At 37.7% G+C, this 22710-nt stretch overlaps 1 protein-coding gene and 1 pseudogene across 7 annotated transcripts in view; both read left to right on the forward strand.

Annotated features, from left to right (window-relative positions):
- CCDC138 (coiled-coil domain containing 138) overlaps positions 1-22710 on the forward strand; it is a 162476-nt gene that overhangs the window by 43077 nt on the left and 96689 nt on the right. For all 7 annotated transcript variants that reach the window (XM_040623684.1, XM_040623677.1, XM_040623678.1 and 4 more), the window contains exons 8-10: positions 11941-12018; positions 12125-12232; positions 17277-17441. In XM_040623684.1, the coding sequence (XP_040479618.1) occupies positions 11941-12018; positions 12125-12232; positions 17277-17441 (351 nt within the window). The remainder of the gene's footprint in view (positions 1-11940; positions 12019-12124; positions 12233-17276; positions 17442-22710) is intronic.
- On the forward strand, positions 13331-14122 carry LOC103670650 (annotated as a pseudogene).

Raw genomic sequence — 22710 nt, forward strand, 5'->3', positions numbered from 1 at the left:
TGTTTCCCTTGCCTCTGGAGACGTGTCTAGCAAGAAGTTGCTGCGGCCAAGGTCTAAGAGGTTACCACCTGTGTTCTCCTCCAGAATTTTGATGGATTCCTGTCTCACATTTAGGTCTTTCATCCATTTTGAGTTTATTTTGTGTATGGTGTAAGAAAGTGGTCCAGTTTCATTCTTCTGCATGTGGCTGTCCAATTTTCCCAACGCCATTTGTTGAAGAGACTGTGTTTTTTCCATTGGCTATCCTTTCCTGCTTTGTTGAAGATTAGCTGACCAGAGAGTTGAGGGTCCATTTCTGGGTTCTCTATTCTGTTCCATTGATCTATGCATCTGTTTTTATGCCAGTATCATACTGTCTTGATATTTGCAACTTTGTAATGTAGCTTGAAGTCTGGACTTGTGATGCCTCCAGCTTTGGTTTTCTTTTTCCACATTCCTTTGGCCATTCAGGGTTTTCTTCTGGCTCTATACAAATTGTAGGATTATTTCTTCCAGCTCTGTGAAAAAAGTTGATGGTATTTTGATAGGGATTGCATTGAATGTATAGATTTCTCTAGGTAGCATAGACATTTTAACAATATTTTTTCTTCCAGTCCATGAGCATAGAACATTTTTCCATTTATGTTGTCCTCAATTTCTTTCATGATTGTTCTGGTAGTTTTCTGAGTACAGATCCTTTGCTTCTTTGGTTAGATTTATTCCTAGGTATCTTATCGTTTTTGGTGCAATTGTAAATGGGATTGACTCCTTAATTTCTCTTTCTTCTGTCTCATTGTTAGTGTATAGAAATGCAGCTGACTTCTGTACATTGAGCTTATATCCTGCCACATTGCTGAATTCCTGTATAAGTTCTAACAATCTTGGTGTGGAGTCTTTGGGTTTTCCACATAGAGTGTTATGTCATCTGCGAAGAGTAAGAGTTTGACTTCTTCTTTGCCAATTTAGATGCGTTTTATTTCTTTTTGTTGTCTGATTGCTGAGGCTAGGACTTCTAATACTGTGTTGAACAACAGTGGTGATAGTAGACATCCGTGCCATGTTCCTGACCTGAGGAGAAAAGCTCTGTTTTTCCCCATTGAGAATGATATTGGCTGTGGGCTTTTGTAGATGGCTTTTATAATATTGAGGTATGTTCCTTCTATCCATACACTGTGGAGAGTTTTAATCAAGAGAGGATGCTGTAGTTTTTCAAATGCTTTTTCTGCATCTGTTGAGAGGATCGTATGGTTCTTGTCCTTTCTTTTATTAATATAGTGTATCCCATTGATTGAGTTGCAGATGCTGAACCACCCTTGTAGCCCAGGAATAAATCCCACCTGGTCCTGGTGAATAATCCTTTTAATACAATTGGATCCTATTGGCTGTTATCTTGGTGAGAATTTTGGCATCCATGTTCATCAGGGATATTGGTCTGTAATTCTTTTTCGTGGGGTCTGGTTTGGGGATCAAGGTAATGCTGGCCTCATAGAAAGAGTTTAGAAGTTTTCCTTCCATTTCTATTTTTTGAAGCAGCTTCAGAAGAATAGGTATTAATTTTTCTTTAAATGTTTGATAGACTATCCCTGGGAAGCCATCTGGCCCTGAACTCTTGTTTTTGGGGTGATTTTTGATTACTGCTTCAATTTCCTTGCTGGTTATGGGTCTGTTCAGGTTTTCTATTTCTTCCTGGTTCAGCGTTGGTACATTTCTAGGAATGCATCCATTTCATTTAATTTGTTGGCATATAGTTGCTCACAATATGTTCTTATACCTGTTTGTATTTCTTTGGTGTTGGTTGTGATCTCTCCTCATTCATTATCTTATTTATTTGGGTCCTTTACTTTTCTTTTTGATGAGTTTGGTCAGGGGTTTGTCACTCTTACTGATTCTTTCAAATTATCAGCTCCTAGTTTCATTGATCTGTTCTAGTGTTCTTTTGGTTTCTATTTCATTGATTTCTGCTCTAATCATTATTAATTCACTTCTCCTGCTGCATTTAGGGTTTCTTTGCTGTTCTTTCTCTAGCTCCTTTAGGTGTATGTTTAGGTTGTGTATTTGAGACTTTTGTTGTTTCTTGAGAATGTCTTGCATTTTCCCTCTTAGGACCACCTTTGCTGCCTCCCGAAGGTTTTGAATAGTTGTGTTTTCATTTTCGTTTGTTTCCATGAATTTTAATTCTTCTTTAATTTCCTGGTTGACCCATTCATTCTTTAGTAGGATGCTCTTTAACTTCCATGTATTCGAGTTCTTTCCAAATTTCCTCTTTTGATTGAGTTCCAGTTTCACAGCATTGTGGTCTGAAAATATGCAGGAAATAATCCCAGTCTTTTTGTACTGGTTGAGACCTGATTTGTGACCCCGGATATGATCTGTTCTGGAAAATGTTCCATGTGCATTTGAGAGAAGAGTGTTTATTCTGTTGCTCTAGGATGGAATGATCTGAGTATATCTGTGAAGTTCATCTGGTCCAGCGTGTCATTCAAAGCCCTTGTTTCCTTGTTGATCTTCTGCTTAAATGATCTGTCCATTGCAGTGAGTGAAGTGTTAAAGTCCCCACTATTATTATATTATTATCAATGTGTTTCTTTAATTTCGTTATTAATTGGTTTATATATTTGGCTGTTCCCAAGTTAGCAGCATAAATATTTGCAATTGTTAGATCTTCTTGTTGGGTAGGCCCTTTAATTATGATACAGTGTCCCTCTTAAACTTTTATTACAGTCTTTGTTTTAAAATCTAATTTGTCCAATATAAGGATTCCTACCCCACCTTTCTTTTGATGTCCATTAGCATAATAAATCGTTCTTCACCCCCTCATTTTCAATCTGGAGGTGTCTTTGGGTCTGAAATGAGCCTCTTGCAGACAGCATATCGATGGGTCTTGCTTTTTAAAGATTTTTTTAAAGATTTTATTTATTTGACAGAGCACAAGTAGGGGAGTGGTAGGCAGGAGAAGAAGGAGAAGTAGCACCCCACTGAGCAGGGAGCCCAAAGTGGGGCTTGATCCCGGGGTCCTGGGATCATGACCTGAGCCGAAGGCAGATTCTCAACCGACTGAGCCACTCATTCTCCCTGGTCTTGCTTTTTTGTCCAATCTGATACCCTGTGTCTTTTGATTGGGGCATTTGGCCCTTTTACATTCAGAATAACTATTGAAAAATTTGAATTTATTGCTATTGTATTACCTGTACAGTCACTGTTTTTTGTATACTGTCTTGTTCCTTTCTGGTCTGTTACTTTTGGACAGTCTTAAAGGATCCCCTTTAATATTTCTTGCAGGGCTGGTTTAGTGATCACAGATTCTTTTAGTTTCTGTTTGTTCTAGAAGCTTTTTATCTCCTATTTTGAATGACAGCCTTGCTGGTAAAGTATTCTGGGCTGGTATTTTTCTCATTTAGCACCCTGGATATGTCTTGCCAGTCCTTTCTGGCCTGCGAGGTCTCTGGATAGGTCTGCTGCTAATCTAATGTTTCTCCCTTGTAGGTTACCAACCTCTTGTCCTGAGCTGCTTTCAGGATTTTCTCTTTGTCTCTGAGATTTGCAAGCTTCACTATATTTCGGGGTGTTGACCTATTTTTAATGATTTTGAGGGGGTTTCTCTATGCCTCCTGGAATTGAATGCCTGTTTCCTTCCCCAGATCAGGGAAGTTCTCAGGTATAATTTGCTCAAGTATACCTTCTGCCCCCCCTTTCCTCTTCATCTGTAATCTCAGTTATTCTAATATTGTTTTTGAAACAGCTCCAGGAGAACAGGTGTTATTTCTTCTTTGAATGTTTGGTAGAATACCCCAGGGAATCCATCAGGCCCTGGACTCTTGTTTTTTGGGAGGTTTTTGATCACTAATTTAATCTCTTTACAGTTAATCGGTCTATTTAGATAATCAGTTTCTTCCTGTTTCAGTCTTGGTAGTTTATAGGTTTCCAGGAAGGCATCCATCTCTTCCAGGTTGTTTAATTTATTGGCATATAGTTGTTGATAATAGTTTCTAATGATTGTTTCTATTTCCTTGGTGTTAGTCGTCATCTCTCCCCTTTCATTCATAATTTTATTAATTTGGGTCCTTTCTCTATTCTTTTGAATAAGTCTGGCCAGTGGCTTATCGATCTTATTAATTCTTTCAGAGAACCAGCTTCTAGTTTTGTTGATCTGCTCTACTGTGCTCCTGGTTTCTAATTCATTGATCTCTGCTCTAATCTTAATCAGATGTCTTTTCGTGCGTGGCTTAGGCCTGTTCTTCTGTTCCATCTCCATCTGTTTAAGGTGAGAGTATAAGGACTGTATTTTAGATTGTTCTGTTCTTTTGAGTGAGGCTAGGATGGCTATGTAGTTTCCCATTAGGACCGCCTTTGCAGTGTCCCATAGGTTTTGGACCAATGTGTTTTCATTCTCGTTGGTTTCCATAAATTGTTTAAGTTCTTCTTTAATTTCCTGGTTTACCCAATCATTCTTAAGCAGGATGGTTCTTAGGTTCCAAGTGTTTGAGTTTCTTCCAGATTTTTCCTTGTGATTGAGTTCCAGTTTCAAAGCATTGTGGTCTGATTAAATGCAGGGAATAATCTCAGACTTCTGGTATCGGTTGAGACCTGTTTTGTGACCCAGTATATGGTCTATTCTAGAGAAAGTTCCATGTATATTCGAAAAGAATGAGTACGCTGTTGTTCTAGGGTGTAGTGTTCTGTATATATCTCTGAGGTCCATCTGGTCCAGTGTGTCATTCAAAGCTCTTGTTTCTTTGTTGATTTTCTGCTTAGGTGATCTATCTATTGCTGAGTGTGGAGTCTTGAGGTCCCCTACTATTAATATATTATTATCTTTATGTCTCTTTATTCTGATTAAGAATTGGCTTGTGTAGTTAGCTGGTCCCCCTGTTGGGGGCATAGATACTTATAATTGTTAGATCCTCTTGGTGGATACACCCTTCAAAAATAATATAGTGTCCTTCTGTATCTCTAACTACAGTCTTTAGCTTAAAATCTACTTTGTCTGATATGAGAATTGCTACCCCAGCTTTCTTTTGAGGTCTGTTGGCATGAAAAATGGTTCTCCATCCCTTCACTTTCAGTCTGGATGTATCTTTAGGTTCAAAACGAGTCTCTTGTAGACAGCATATGGATGGGTCATGCTTTTTATCCATTCTGTGACCCTGTGGCGTTTTATGGGAGCATTTAAGCCATTCACATTGAGAGTGATTATTGAGAGAGATGATTTTAATGATGTCATGCTGCCTTGTGAAGTCCTTGTTTCTATAGATTGTCTCTGTAAATTTCTGTTCTGTATCACTCTTGGCATCTTTCTACTCTTATAGAATCCCCCTTAATATTTCTTGTAGGGCTGGGTTGGTGGTTACATATTCTTTCAGTTTCTGCTGGTCTTGGAAGCTCCTTGTCTATCTATCCATTCTGAATGACAGTCTTGCTGGATAAAGAATCCTTGGCTGCATGTTCTTCTCACTTAGTGCTCTGAATATGTCTTGCCAGCTTTTTCTGGCTTGCCAGGTCTCTGTAGACAGGTCTGATGTTATTCTGATGTTCTTCCCTCTGTTGGTGAGGAATCTCTTCCCCCTTACTGCTTTCAAGATTTTATCTTGAAGCTAAGATTTGCAAATTGTACTGTTATATGTCATGGTGTTGGTCTGTTCTCGTTGATATTGGAGGGTCTCTCTGCCTCTTGGACACGAATGCTTGTTTCCTTCGCCAGATTAGGGAAGTTCTCAGCTACAGTTTGCTCACATATCTCTTCTAGACCTCTCTCTTTCTGCACCCCCTCTGGGATGCAGATGATTCTGATACTGGAACGTTTCATTGAGTCAGTAATCTCCTGTAGCCTTTTTTCTTGAAAATGGAGTTTCTTTACCCATTTTCTTCTCTTTCCTTCTTTTCTATCATCTCATCCCCTAACTCACTAATTCGTTCTTATGCCTTATTTACCCTGGCCCTTAGAGCATCCAGTTTAGACTGGATTTCATTCATAGAATTCTTAATTTCTGCCAGATTCGTTCTCGTTTTAGCCCTTAGAGATTCTATATTTTCGTTAATATTTTTTCAAGCCTATACATCATCTTGATAATTGTTACTCTGAAATCCATCTCTGACATCTTGGGTATATCCATATCCATTAGTTCTGTGGCAGAGGTCACAGTCTCTGTTTCTTTCCTTTGTTGGGGATTCCCCCTCTTCGTCATTCTGGTGAGGTATGGTTGCAGGGAGGTATAGAGCCCGGATTATTGACCAGGACCCAAGCAAGATGCGCTTGTTTTATAGGGACCTTAGGGATGTGGGCTGCTTGTTTTTTCAGCCTGCCTTCTGGGAGAGGGGCCTACCCCACTGATACTCAGGCAACCCTGTTTGGGTAGAGTTGCCCTGTCCCCCGTGGAGGGGGAGGGATGGGCACAGTGAGAACTGGTTTTTCCATGCTTTTGTTCTCTGGTGGCTTTCCCTGGCAGCTTTCAGTGTCTCTTTTGAGAGTCAGAGCAGCAGTGACTGTATCCAGGTCTCTGTCTCCGAACAGAGAGATCGCAGTCTGCTCTTCATTGAGTTCTCCAGGCCATTCTGACTCCATTTCTGTTTGTGCTGCTAAAAACCTACAACGTCCCAGGTTGTGCACCCCACAGCTGCCTCCCAGTCCTCGCTCCCAGGGCCAGCATGTCTCTGCCCTTTGTCTTTCTAAAACTGCTGGCTGCTCCTGGTTCACAAGCACACTCCCGTGCACTGGTTTCAGTCTGGTTTCCCTATGGCTATTGGACTGAGAGTCCGGTCTGCTCCCCAGCATGGGAGGCTTCTGCCTTACCGGCGCACGAGCTCGGTGGCTTCCCCCCCCTTTTGTTTATCTTCCGACATATGCGTGCAGACTCTCAGCTCCCCGCTTCATACCTGATACCCAGCACCGGAGATGTTCTGTTTGTAGAGATCCAGATGAATCTTCTTACATTTCAGGCTGATTTTGTGGGTGTTCAGGGTGGTCTGGTAGATATTCATCTCGATTCAGGGCGACTGTTGAAATAGGGTCCCCTTCTCCTCCGCCAGCTCCCCTCCTCCCATCTTGTTATTCTGTCCAGAGAAGAATAGATGAATGAGAGAACAAAGTACTTAAATGGCAACAGTGACCCCAGATAAATATACACTAAGCAAATCAGGAGAGCCCTGAAACCATAAATAAATAAATAAATAAATAAATAAATAAATAAATAAGAGAGAGAGAGAATATAATCAAACAGGTGAACAGAACAGAACAATACATTGGATCCTATGTGTACTTTGCTCCGTTTGTTTAAAACTAGATCCCGGGACACCTAGGTGGCTCAGGTGGTTAAACATCTGCCTTCGGCTCAGGCCATCGGGTCCTCGATTCAAGTCCCCCATCAGGCTCCTTGCTCAGCAGGGAGCTTGCTTTTCCCTCTGCTTGCTGCTCCCCCTGCTTATGCTCCCTCTCTCCCTTTCTCTCTCTCTCTGACAAATAAATAAGTAAAATCTTAAAAAAAAAGCCTAGATCCCACAATTGTAAAAAAAGAAACACTTACGTATATACAAAAATAAAATTAAATACAATGAAAGGATAGAATGTAACTATAAAAATGAAAATTATCAGCGACTTAAAAAAAGTTGACAAAATAAATAATTGGTTGAAAAGGAAGGGGAAAAGAAATATTAAATTTGGAAGACTAAATCATGAGAAAAAAACCCATAACTTCCATATACTGTTTTCCCCTAGCGCTGCAGTTTTTTGTGTTTTTTTTTAAGAGTTTTATTTATTTGACAGAGAGGCAGTGAGAGAGGAAACACAAACAGGGAGAGTGGGAGAGGGAAAGGCAGGCTTCCTGCTGAGAAGGGAGCCTGATGTGGGGTTCGATCCCAGGACTCTGGGATCATGACCTGAGCCAAAGACCGACGCTTAACGACTTAGCCACCCAGTCACCCCATGGAGTTTTGCAGTTCTTTGTGATTGGTAAACTTGGTCTTAGCTGGATATTCTTCCTGATCTTCTGGGGGAGGTCCTGTTGCGCTGATTCTCAGGTGTTTTTGCCCCAGGAGGAACTGCACCGCCCCATGCCAGGGGTCAGGCTACGTAATGGGCCCCAGATTGCTCTCTGTGTCTTTTGTTCCCTGAAGGCTTTTTGAGCTGTTTTAGAGGTTGAGAATGGAAATAGCAGCCCCCCAATCTCCAGCCCCAGAGCTGAAAGTTCTCGCCCCCCACTGCTCAGTGTGCCATTGGGGAGAAACAGTCAATCGTTCCTGCGTCCCTCGTCTCCGTCTGCACTTCGTGCTCACCTAGCCCATGACTGAGCATTTCTGTTTTAGGCATGTGACTCTTCTTCAAGTCTCTAAACCCTTCAGACTCCTACTGCACCATTCCTTCTGGTGAGGGAGGGTGGTCTTGCTGTGGTTCTGCCACTTGCTGGTGCCCTGCTCAGAGAGCGGTTGCCCAGCCGTTCTGCGATTTGTGGTTTATAACAGCACTGTTGTGAAAGCCCACTTCTGGGCTCGCTGATTGAAGCCCGGTTTCCCACTCCAATGCTGGAACTCTGCTGCACTCAGGTCCCCCATTCCTTCTGTGACCCCTGGGATCCTGAGAACACACTGTCCAACCCAGGATTCCTCCCTGCTTGGCCACCTGAGTACCTTTCAGGCAGGGACGTCCAATGCCAGAGCAGACTTCTAAAGGTTCTGATTTTGCACTCCACTGCTATATTACTTTCTGGTAGCCGGCTTTCCACTGCTCCCTACTCTCGCGGTTTATCTTCCAGTATATCGCCTAGGATTCACTTCTCCACACCTCCTACCTTGCAGAAAGTGGTCGCTTTTCTATTTGTAAAATTGGATTCTTTTAGAGCTCCGGTTCAGTTCATAGGAGTTCAGAATGATGTGATAGCTCTCTAGCTGAATTCCTGGGACCAGACAAAAGTAAGGTCTCCGATTCCTCCACCATCTTGGAATGTCTCTCCTTACGATTCTCCTAATAACATTTTGTTTTCTCTAGCTTACTTTATTATAAGAACATTGTGTATGATACATATAACATAAAAATATGTGTTAATTGACTATTTATGTCATCATTAAGGCCCCTTGTCACAGTAAGCTACTAGTAAAGTGTTTTGGGGCGTCAAAAGTTTTATGTGAATTTTTTAATTGCCCAGGGGTTGGTGACCATCACCCCAGCATGGTTCAAAGCTTAACTGTGTTTCAAAATTGCTAAATAAAATGGTAAGTTATTTCTGTGACTGACTTGCATAGTAATTAATTTATGGTAGCATTGGACATAAATAAGTCTGCAATAATAACAATAATGATAATAATAAAACAGTTCCCATTAAGTCTTGCCACACTGAGGAGTCAAGGATTAATATTCAGGACTTATCAGGGTAGAGAGTCCCTGTGAATACCATAGGCTCTCAGTTGAAAGGATCGGGGTTGTACCCTAGGAGGAGGCAAATTAGAGATATATAGAACCCTCCTTAAGCTGAATTATGGTCTTAACTGATCTCAGTTCCTGTTTAGAGTAAGGTGATCAGTTCCCATTTTGAGTTTCTAGCAAAGGAAAGAATGAGCCCTCTCTTAACGAAAATAATTGTGTACAAAATTTATAAATTTTCTTTGTCGTTCTATACAAAATTAATCATTACATTAAAAGATAGAATCGCATGAATCTCTGAATTCTCTTCATGAAACCAATATTGCACTGTATGTTAACTAACTAAAACTTAAATAAAAATTATAAAAAGACAGAATCACATAACTCAATATAGAATATGCCTGGCAGTGATCCAGGTATTAGAGTTAGTAGGCACTGACTTTAAAACAATGATTAATACGTTTAAGAAAGTAGAAAAAAAAAAGATTGAGAACTTCATTAGAGAAACAAAATTTATAAAAAGGAATTAAAATGAAATTCCAAAACTAAAAAATATACTAATTGAATTTCAGAACTCCAGTGAATGGGTTTAATAGCACATGAGATACAGCTGAAGACAGGATTAATGAACTGGAAGATCATTTCCTAAAAAGTTTTGAAATAAAAACATTGGAGGAAGAATAAACAAATTTATAAAAGAGAGATGTTTAGTTACAATTTTTAACATGAGAGTTCAAAAGAGATCATAGGGTAGAATCAAAATATATGAAGAGAAATGGCCATGTATTATCCAAAACTTGTAAAAGCAATATGCCAACTTACAGATTCAAAAAATTATGTTAAGCCTAAACAGAATAAATGTTGAGGAAAACCATACATAGGAACATTGTTTTAAGACTGCTGAAAACATTAGATAAAGATAAAAATTTAAAAGTGATCAGAGAAAAATAAGACACTTTACCTTCAGAGAAGGAGCAGCAAGACTTATGACTATCTTTTTTTTTTTATTTAAGATTTTATTTATTTATTTGACTGAGAGAAAGGGAGGAGAAGAGAGAGAGAGCGAGAAGGAGAAGCAGACTCCCACTGTGCAGGAAGCCCGATGTGGGCCTCGATCCCAGGACCCAGGGATCATGACCTGAACCAAAAGCAGATGCTTAACCGACTGAGCCATGCAGGCACCCCTTATGACTATCTTTTAAGGAGGAAACATTACATACATTAAATATAAATAGAAAAAGAGAGAAAAACTCTCCTTCTTGTTGTGTGAGGCCAGCATAACCTTGAAACTAAATGTGTAAGATTGTTAAAAGAAAAATTCAAACTGGTTGCATGAATATAGATGCAAAAAATTTAGGTATTAGCACATTGAATCTGGCAATACATAAAAATAATATAACTAAGTGGATTTAATACAGGAATACAAAGTTTATCATTTGGAAATTATGGTTTATCATTTGAAAATCATGGTTTATCATTTGAAAAGGAACATGTTATCTGATAAAAGAAAAAATCGTATTATTTCTATTGATAATAAAATTCAACACTAACTCATGATAATAGTAATAAAAGAAAACTTAATTTTGATAAAATATCTACAAAAAAACAACAAAATCATATTTTAGTTATTGAAGTGTTTTCCCTCTGAAATCAGAAGAAAGCAAGGGTACTCACTGTTGCTGTTTCTACTAAACACAGTACTGAGAATCCTAGTTGGTGCGATAGGGGAAAAAAAAAATAGAAAATAAGGATCAGAAAGGAAGAAATAAGAATTATCTAGTGATAACATGGTTATGTAACTGTATACACAGGTATCCAAACGAATATACAGACAAGTTAGTAGAATAAAGCTAATGTAGGAGAATCTTTGGATATAAGTTCAATATACAGAAATCAAATGTATTTTTATATACCAGCAGTAATCAGATAATGTCATTTATTGACAGATATCACTGATAATAGCATCAAAAAGCATTAGCTATTCAGGAATAAATTTAAAAGAAAGATGTATGTAACACATATACTGAAAAGTACAAAACATTATTAAAATAAATAAGACCTAAGTAAATTGAAGGCTCTGTTATGTTCATAGATATGAAGACTCAATATTTGTAAACATGTCAGTTCTTCCCAAATTTATATATTTAATCCAATTTCAATAATTAATTACACTGCATGCTTAATGATTTGTACACTTTTATGTACATACATAAAAAGTTCGATTAAAAGAAATTTCCCATTAAAACACATACTTGTAAGATGTCAGGGGCCTTGCAAAATTTTTATAGAATGAAGTAAACTTAGATACTGTAAGTACTTTAGGACAAATGATTTTAACTATCATTTTTTTAATTAAAATTTTTATTTCTTTATTGAAGTATAATTGATGTACAATAATCTCTTAGTTTCAGGTGTGTATCATAGTGATTAACTATACATTTCAAAATTATTTCCATGATAAGTCTAATTAGCATAAGCGGTGATCTTTGTAAATTATGAATGCTACCTCTGTTTTGTTATGTTGGTAATACAGACTAGATAAGATATTTGCAAAACCTTTAGTATGAAATCAGCTTACGTTTTATATTGAAATATTTAATGTTTTCTCTCTTTAGTTAAATGAAGTAAGTGAAGAAAACAAGAAGATGGAGATTCAGGCTAAGAGAGTTCAAGCTCGTTTAGATAATTTACAGGTAAGTTGCCTGCTGTTTTGACACAAGTGAATTTTAAATGATTGCCTTTGGATTTTCTCACCTTTAATACAATTGTGTTTTAATTCATGGATATGTGCTGTTGCAGAGGAAGTATGAATTTATGACAATACAGAGATTGAAAGGAAATTCTCATGCTGCTAATGAAATGAAAAGTTTAAAACAAGAAAAAGTACCAGTCTCAAAAACTCACAAGGTATGATATGACTGAAAATTTCTCCAATAGGAAACAAAGACATTTTCTCTTTGTTCTTGAATCTGTTTTTGGTAAACATCATTTTGGTATGAAAGGATCACCATAATAATTCCTTTACAGAGAAATATCTATATAATATTTCTAATATGCTTTTATTTATAAAAGCAAAACAAAATATGTCAGCAGTGTTTCAGGCACAGACCTTAAGCTTAACAGGAGCTTTATTATTCATTGTCTTTTAAGATACCAAGCTTTTAATGTTTTCTGTCAAGACTGCAATCCATGCCTGAATGGCCTTTATTTATTTATTTTTTCCTAAGGATTTTTTTACTCATGTAACCTATACTCATGTAACCTGCAACTAGATATAGAACATTTCCATCACCTTAGAAAGTTCCCTTATGTCCCTTCTTAGTTCTTCCCTGCAAGAAGTAGCTGTTAATCTGATTTCTATCACCATAAATGAATTTTGCCTGTTTTAGAACTTCAGTCAGTAGGTGTGCACTCATTTGGTTAAGGCTTATTTTGCTCATCATAACATTGGTTGTGTTAGTAGTTTGTTCCTCTGTATTGCTCAGGAGTATTCCACTGTATGAATATATCACAATTTATTTATCCATTCTTCTTTAATAGACACCTGGGCTATTTCTACTTTTTGTCTGTTATGAATAAAGCTGCTAAGAATGCTTGTGTACAGGCTTTTAATGGACAGATGTTTTCATTCCCCTTGGAAATAAAACCAGTACTGGAATTTCTGGGTCATAGATATTTGACTTTTTGTGAAACTGCTGGTTTCCCAAGCAGTTATACCATTTTATACTCCTACTAGCAATGTTTGAATGTTGTGGTAACTCCACAACTATGCAAACGTTTGGTGTTTTCACTTTTTCATTTTGACCTTTTCAGTGGGTGATTAGTGATCTCTCACTGTGGGCTGTTAATAATTTTGATAAATCCTCTAGTTCTTTTCATAAAGTGGGAATATGGCATCATTTAAAGATAGTTGTGGAGGAATCTTAGTAGCAAAATCAGGAGCCACCATTGGGCAGTGTGACTCTGAAGGTTTAAACTATCTGGCTGGTCTATGGTAAAGATATCATGGCTCAGCAGGACCAAATTCAACAAAAGATTGCTGTGCAGAACCTTTTGTTCTTGGAGCTGTTGAAGCTCTCCATCCTGTACAGGAAGTATGCTGAGGATTATACCCGTAAACAGAAGATTGAGCACGTTCACCAAAAGTTCTTATATATCTGCAAGACCAGACTTTATGTGAACTCCTTCTTTTGAGCTTTTGGATGCTCACACCTGGAGGTGCTGCTGGATGTAGGCAAGGAGTTTTAGCAATTCAAGCCGGTGTCTGCCAAGATTAAAGAGGACCTGGTGTCCCAGAGCTTCACTGAGTTCGCAGTTTGAAGATTTCCACACCACATTTACAGACCTGATTGAGCAGATGGAGAAGCATACCTCAGTAGCCAACCTGCTTTCCTCCTTTAACAACCAGAGGACCTTGGACTTCCTGTTAGTCTCTCTGCATCTACTCACCTCAGGCTACTTGTAGTGTGAGAGCAGGTTCTCAGAGCACTTCACTGAGAATGGGCAGACTGTGTCAAGGTGTTCTGATACCAGGAGGTAGAGGCTATGTACAGGGAGAGTAACCACATCCACACCATCATGCCAGTCCAGGCCCTCAGGTTCTCCTTCCAGGTGGGTGGAGGGGACCACAGCAAGGGCTTCAACACCAACCTGCACATCTTTTCTGAGGGCTCCAAGCCCAAGGTTTACCTCCTCTCCTGGCTTGGACCTGTGCTTTCTTGTACAAATAGGGCCAGCTTTGGCCTGCCACTGCCTCTGCCAGGTAACACACATGTACAGAAATTTTTTTGTGTTTGAAAATGAAAATATTTCACTACCCTCACCTTCTTCCTGTCATACACCTTACATGTTTTGTTAAAGGAGATGCTTTTATACTTAGTACTTAAGATGATTAAAGTTATCATCTAAAGTTTCTATTTGAAGAAAACAGGTTAAAATTACCTCTGTTCAGAACAATCCTACAATTTGTATGGAACCAGAAGAAAACCCTGAATGGCCAAAGGAATGTGGAAAAAGAAAACCAAAGCTGGAGGCATCACAATTCCAGACTTCAAGCTACATTACAAAGTTGCAAATATCAAGACAGTATGATACTGGCATAAAAACAGATGCATAGATCAATGGAACAGAATAGAGAACCCAGAAATGGACCCTCAACTCTCTGGTCAGCTAATCTTCAACAAAGCAGGAAAGGATAGCCAATGGAAAAAACACAGTCTCTTCAACAAATGGCGTTGGGAAAATTGGACAGCCACATGCAGAAGAATGAAACTGGACCACTTTCTTACACCATACACAAAATAAACTCAAAATGGATGAAAGACCTAAATGTGAGACAGGAATCCATCAAAATTCTGGAGGAGAACACAGGTGGTAACCTCTTAGACCTTGGCCGCAGCAACTTCTTGCTAGACACGTCTCCAGAGGCAAGGGAAACAAAGGAAAAATGAACTATTGGAATTTTTGCACAGCAAAGGAAATAGTCAACAAAACCAAAAGACAACTGACAGAATGGGAGAAGATATCTGCAAATGGCATATCAGATAAAGGGCTACTGTCCAAATCTAGAAAGAACTTATCAAACGCAACACCCAAAACACAAATAATCAAGTCAAGAAATGGGCAGAAGACATGAACAGACATTTCTCCAAAGAAGTCATACAAATGGCCATCAGACACATGAAAAATGGCTCAACATCACTGGGCATCAGGGAAATACAAATCAAAACCACAATAAGACACCACCTCACGCCAGTCAGAAGGGCTAAAATGAACAACTCAGGAAATAATGGATGTTGGTGAGGATACAGAGAAAGGGGAACCCTCTTACACTACTGGTGGGAAAGCAAGCTGGTGCAGCCACTCTGGAAAACAGTATGGAGTTTCCTCAAAAAGTTAAAAATAGAGCTATCCTATGATGCAGCAATTGCAATATTAGGTATTTATCCAAAGGATGCAAAAATAGTGATCTGAAGGGGCACATGCACCCCAATGTTTACAGCAGCATGTCCACAATAGGCAAACTATGGAAAGAGCCCAAATGTCCGTCAACATATGAATGAATAAAGAAGAGGTGGTATATATATGCAATGGAATATTACTCTGACATCAAAAAGAATGAAATCTTGCCATGTGCAATGATGTGGGTGGAACTAGAGGGTATTATGCTAAGCAAAATAAGTAAAGTCAGAGGAAGACAGATACCATATGATTTCACTCATAGGTAGAATTTAAGAAATGGAACAGATGAACATAGGGGAAGGGAAGGAAAGTAAAATAAGAGGAAAACAGAGACGGAGGCAAACGGTAGAAGACTTGTAACTATAGAGAACAAACTGAGGGTTGCTGGAGAGGAGGTGGGTGGGGGAATGGAGTAACTGGGTGATGGCATTAAGAAGGGCACTTGAAGTAACTGGGTGTATACAACTAGGTGTTGTGTACAACTGATGAATCACTGAATTCTACCTCTGAAACTAATAGTATATGTGAATTTAATTTAAATTAAAAATTTAAAAAATTATCCTTGTTTAGAATAATACAACTCTGTTTTTAATCATCTCATTTTGATTTTGTGGATTGCTTTCTTTTAATGTTACCTTTTTGCTTATTTGCTTTTGTAGTTCTGTCTTCAGATTTCTTAGAACCTAAGTCTAGCATAGTTCCCTGTTTAAGGTAGATGTGATAAATGTAGAATGAAATTGACTAAAAGTTATTTGAAGGGATACTAAAATCAGTGTAATTGAATTTATACATGTTTATGACTTTTTATTCTGTTTATAGAATGTTATAACATAAAGAAAAAGAAGGAAATGGGGGCGCCTGGGTGGCATAGCGGTTAAGCGTCTGCCTTCGGCTCAGGGCGTGATCCCGGCGTTATGGGATCGAGCCCCACATCAGGCTCCTCTGCTATGAGCCTGCTTCTTCCTCTTCCACTCCCCCTGCCTGTGTTCCCTCTCTCGCTGGCTGTCTCTCTCTCTGTCAAATAAATAAATAAAATCTTTAAAAAAAAAAAAAAAAGAAAGAAAAAGAAGGAAATGACTTTTTTTGGCAAGAAGAAAATACGAATTTCCATGGTAGAAGTTGTTTAACTTTCTAAACCTTTACACTTGTTCAAATCTTTTAGTTCCATGGTTATTTTAGTTTTATGGTTAGTGTTAGGTTTATGCTCCTGAGTTAAGGCCAGAAAAGTAAAACCTTTTCTATGTTATGAAACTTGGATAAAGAATTTTATTTTTTGGTAGTAAGGTTCAGTTCTTTCAATTTCCTTTTTTTAATTAAAATATTTGTTATAATTTTATATATATTATATATATGTATATAATTAATATAAATATAATTTGTTAGAGAGAAACAGAAAGAGCATAAACAGGGGGTGTGGCAGGCAGAAGGAGAAGCAGGCTTTTCGCTGAGCAGGGAGCCTGATCCAGGACTTCATCCCAGGGCCCTAGGATCATGACCTGAGCTAAAGCCAGACACTTAATGGACTGAACCACCCAGGTGCCCCTCAGTTTTCTTTCTTTCTTTCTTTCTTTTCTTTTCTTTTCTTTTCTTTTCTTTTCTTTTCTTTTCTTTTCTTTCTTTCTTTTTTTTTTCAGTAGGCTCCATGCTCTGCATGGAGCCTAGTGCAGGGCTTGAACTCACGACCCTGAGGAACAAGACCTAAGCTGAGATCAAGAGTCGGATGCCCAACTGACTGAGCCGCCCAGCCGTTCCTCAATTTCCTTTTTACGATGGGTTTTCTCTCCTCTCAGCCATTATTTAACATACTTCTCATGTTAATTGGAGATGTTTGATTGGGAATTTCCTTTTTTGGGGGATGCTTTTTCATTCAGTACATATATTAGTGACCTTCAGGTAAATTATTCTTTAATCCCCAAATTTAAAGCTTGCTCTTGAAATTTTATGAAGTTGTGAATGGAAATAAATGCTTGATTTAATTTTTTACCTGTAGGTACCACTTAATGCACAAGTTTATGAACTTTTAACTGTCTTCATGGACTGGATTTCAGATCATCACCTTAGTAAAATAAAAAGTGAAGAATCTGGAATGGATGGTGAAAAGCCGCTACTCAGATTTGCTTCTCAGAGAAATGATATTCAGGAGAAGTGTATAAAGGTTTGTTTTTTGGTTTGATATATATGACTCATGAAGATTAAAACTGTAAGCCTGTTGTATGTGTTACAAGAGAAAAAAATACTGAAAGTATTTTTGATAGAAAATTGACCATACCAGTAGTTTTAAAAAGATTCATTCCAGACTTAATTAAAATTAATTCATACTTATATTTTTCTTATAATGGGAATTTCTTTTTAAAAATAGAGACCAGAAGTTAAGAACTTGCTCTAGGGGCGCCTGGGTGGCACAGCGGTTAAGCGTCTGCCTTCGGCTCAGGGTGTGATCCCGGCGTTATGGGATCGAGCCCCACATCAGGCTCCTCCGCTATGAGCCTGCTTCTTCCTCTCCCACTCCCCCTGCTTGTGTTCCCTCTCGCTGGCTGTCTCTTTCTCTGTCAAATAAATAAATAAAATCTTAAAAAAAAAAAAAAAAAGAACTTGCTCTAAAAATGGCACAAGTAATTTTATACTAGATAGGCAGATGATCAGTGATATGAACAATTCCTGAAAACACATCATTTTAGGATTCAAATTCCACTAAAATAATTTTGTTTTTTGTCATGAAGATATAAAAAATCTATTTGCAAGGGGCTTCTCATTAACAAAAAAAGTGACCATTTTCTTAAGTTACATTAATTTGGTTATTGGTACTCATGATTTCTAGTTAGTATATGTGGTCATTAGAGGTTGACAATTATGTTCTATAGGAAATAATATTAAAACTTTGAAGAGTAGACATCTAAAGTTGTTTGGTTTAATGTTTTTAGAAATAATTTCATAATTATTAAATATTGGCCAGGATTCCATTTTAGAGAATTATTTCCAGTTTTCATCCTTACCTAAAATGTTTCTTCTAAATGCCTTTTCTGCTTGGCAGAATAATGGGCTTCAAAATTTTTATCGTAATCCCCATATGTTATGTTCTGTGGCAGAAGTGAATTACGGCTGTTAATCAGCTGACTTTCCACTAGAGATTGACCAGGATTGTCTGGGTGGGCCTAGTAATCCTGTAAGCTTTTCACCAAAGGAGCAGAAAAACAGGTCAGAGACTCAGCCCGTGCTTGCTAGATTTGAAGATGGGAATAAAAGGGCCATAAGCCAAGTAATGCTCCTAGATATTAGTTTAGTTTTAGTTATATTGAAGTCTTTGCTTCATTTTTAGTTTTCAGTTTTTTGTCTCTGGTACAGGGTAAGGGTCTAACTTCATTTTTCACATGTGGATATCCAGTTTTCCCAGCACCATTTATTGAAGCTACCATCTTTTTACCCATTGAGTGATATTGGCACTCTTGACAAACATCATTTCATCATGTATGTGAGGTCTTATATCTGGGCTCTCTCTATTCCATTGGTCTGTATCTCTCTCTCTCTATGCGAATACCATACTATTTTAATTACTGTAGCTTTGTAGCAGTTTGAAATCAGGAAGTGTGAGACCTTCAACTTTGTTCTTTTTCGAGATTATTTTTTGTTTGTTCACTGTGCCTGGAGATTCCATAGTAGTATTCTATGTTATATAAAAGTTTTACATTTTTATGTAAACTCATATACTTTCTTTTATTTCTACCACTGCATCATACCACCGCAAAATACACTTCTCTTGCCCCAACATTTGCAAAATCTTTAACTTTGTATTTTTTATGTTTCTAGGCTTTTTATTTTTTTATGGTTATCTTTGAAATATTTAATTCATCTATGATAGAGTTTGGTGTAAAGAATACAGTAGAGATACACTTTAATTTTTTAAATGGTAAACAAGTTGTCCTTGTGGAGCAACTACTGTTTTACCCATTGATTTGAACTGTATGTGAAATATATATTGTATATGAAATGTATTTATGAGGTGGCATCTATTTCTGTAGTCATTACTCTGTTCCATTGATCTCTATGTTCCTGTACAACTACCTCAGTGTTCTGATTAATTTTGACTTTAATATATGATTAATATGCACAGGCAGGGAAATTTCTGGTTATTCTTACAAGAAATTTTTAATTGTCTAAGATGCTCAATTTAATTTTTAAAAGGCTTTTTATATTTTATTGTTACTGCATTTAATTTCTAGATTGATTAAGAATTGGTATTTTTATAATAAGTTTTCCCATCCCTCCTTTTATATAATTAGTTTTTCATGTTCTTAAATGAAGTTTATAATTTTATACATGTGTATTTTGCATGTTTCCTTTTTCATTTATTTTACTAGGTTTGGAAATTTTTTTGGTATTAAGACTATGATTTTTTTTGCATTCTCTAAAATTGGATAGTGATAGTATTTGGAAGATTTTTATATTTTTAACAACTGGACAGTTCAGTGAAATCATCAGTTCTGATAATTAAATGTTTTCCTTTTGTTTTAGTTATTTAGAATTAATGAAAATGTTGTCTGCTTTTCAGTGTTAAACATTTTATTCCATTTTCTCATCAATTTTACAACTTGATATATATAAAAGACAGGATTTTTCTATTGCTTTACATAGTCCTTCCAGAATAAGGTAGATAGTAGAGATAATAGTAGATAGCATCCTTGTCTTGGCTTGCCTTTAATGGCTCCACTTTGGAAGGGTTTCACAATAAAATATGATTGGTTTTTTAAAAATCAGGGTTTTTTCCAACACCGATAAAATAGGAAAGATCATTAGAAACTTTTATCAACAGCTTTATGCCAATAAATTAAACAACCTGGAAGAGATTGATGCCTTCCTGGAAACCTACAAACTACCTAGATTGAAACAGGAAGAAATTGATTATTTAAACAGACCGATTAATTATGAAGAGATTGAAGCAGTGATCAAAAACCTCCCCAAACACAAGAGTCCAGGGCCTGACGGATTCCCCCAAACATTGGAATTCTACCAAACATTCAAAGAAGAAATAATACCTATTCTCCTGAAGCTGTTTCAAAAAACAGAAACAGAAGGAAAACTACCAAACTCATTCTATGAGGCCAGTATTACCTTGATCCCCAAACCAGGCAAAGACCCCATCAAAAAGGAGAATTACAGACCGATATCCCTGATGAATATGGACGCCAAAATTCTCAACAAGATCCTAGCTAATAGGATCCAGCAGTACATGAAAAGGATTATCCATCATGACCAAGTGGGATTCATCCCTGGGATGCAAGGGTGGTTTAACATTTGCAAATCGATAGATCATATCGTGATAGATCATATCAACAAGAAAAGAGGCAAGAACCATATGATCCTCTCAATTGATGCAGAAAAAGCATTTGACAAAATACAGCATCCTTTCCTGACTAAAACCCTTCAGAGTGTAGGGGTAGAGGGTACATTCCTCAATTTCGTAAAAACTATCTATGAAAAGCCTACCGCAAATATCATTCTCAATGGGGAAAAGCTAGAAGCCTTTCCCTTAAGATCAGGAACACGACAAGGATTCCCACTCTCGCCATTATCATTCAACATAGTACTAGAAGTCCTTGCAGCAGCAGTCGGACAACAAAAAGGGATAAAAGGTATCCAAATCGGCAAAGAAGAAGTCAGACTATCTCTCTTCGCAAATGACAAGATACTCTATATGGAAAACCCAAAAGACTCCACCCCCAAACTACTAGAAGTTATAGAGCAATTCAGTAATGTGGCGGGATACAAAATCAGTGCTCAGGAATCCATCCCATTTACAATAGCACCAAAAATCATATGTTATCTCGGTATTAACTTAACCAGAGACGTAAAGGACCTATATTCTAGAAATTACCAATCACTCTTGAAAGACATTGAAGACACAAAAAGATGAAAAAATATTCCATGCTCATGGATCAGAAGAATAAACATAGTTAAAATGTCTATGCTACCCAGAGCAATCTACACTTTTAGTGCCATCCCGATCAAAATACCATGACATTTTTTAAAGAACTGGAACAAACAGCCCTTAAATTTCTTGTGGAACCAGAAAAGGCCCCGAATCACCAAGGAACTGTTGAAAAGGAAAAACAAAGCTAGGGGCATCATTTTGCTGGATTTCAAGCTACATTACAAAGCTGTGATCACAAAGACAGCATGGTACTGGCACAAAAACAGACACATAGACCAATGAAACAAAATAGAGAACCCAGAAATGGACCCTCGGCTCTTTGGGCAACTAATCTTTGACAAAGCAGGAAAAAACATCCAGTGGAAAAAAGACGGTCTCTTCAGTAAATGGTGCTGGGAAAATTGGAGAGCTATATGCAAAAGAATGAAACTTGACCACTCTGTCACACCGTATACAAAGATAAACTCCAAATGGATGAAAGACCTCGATGTGAGACAGGAATCCATCAAAATTCTAGAGAACAAAGGCTGTAACCCATTTGACATCGGCCACAGCAACTTTTTTCATGACACATCTCCAAAGGCAAGAGAAACAAAAGATAAAATGAACTTGTGGGACTTCATCAAGATAAAAAGCTTCTGCACAGCCAAGGAAACAGTCAAGAAAACTAAGAGGCGGCCCATGGAATGGGAGAAGATATTTGCAAATGACACTACAGATAAAAGTTTAGTATCCAAGATCTACAAAGAACTTCTCGAACTCAGTACATGGGAAACAAATAATCAAATCAAAAAATGGGCAGAAGATATGAACAGACACTTTTCCAATGAAGACATACAAATGGCTAACAGACAAAAAATGTTCAAAATCATTAGCCGTCAGGGAAATTCAAATCAAAACCACCTTGAGATACCACCTTATGCCACGTGGGTGGGGGAATGGGTTAGGCTGGTGATGGGTATTAAGGAGGGCATGTTTTGCATGGTGCACTGGGTGTTATACGCAACTAATGAATCATCGAACTTTACATCAAAAGCTAGGGGTGTACTATATGGTGACGAACATAATATAATAAATATTAATAAAAAAAGAATCGCAAAAATTGACAAGACGGGAAACAACAAATGTTGGAGAAGATGTGGAGAAAGGGCAACCCTCTTACACTGTTGGTATGAATGCAAGTTGGTAATGCCACTTTGGAAAACAGTGTGGAGGTCCCTCAAAAAGTTAAAAATAGAACTACCGTATGACCCAGCAATTGCACTACTGGGTATTGACCCCAAAGATACAGATATAGTGAAGAGAAGGGCCATATGCACCCCAGTGTTCATAGCAGCATTGTCCACAATAGCTAAATCGTGGAGGGAGCTGAGATGCCTTTCAACAGACAAATGGATTAAGAATATGTGCTCCATATATACAATGGAATATTACTCAGCCATCGAAAAGAACAATTTCACAACAGTTGGAGCAACATAGATGGGACTGGAGGAGATTA

Source organism: Ursus maritimus, unplaced genomic scaffold (assembly GCF_017311325.1).
Source record: "Ursus maritimus isolate PB19 unplaced genomic scaffold, ASM1731132v1 scaffold_6, whole genome shotgun sequence".
Classification (NCBI taxonomy): Eukaryota; Metazoa; Chordata; class Mammalia; order Carnivora; family Ursidae; genus Ursus; species Ursus maritimus.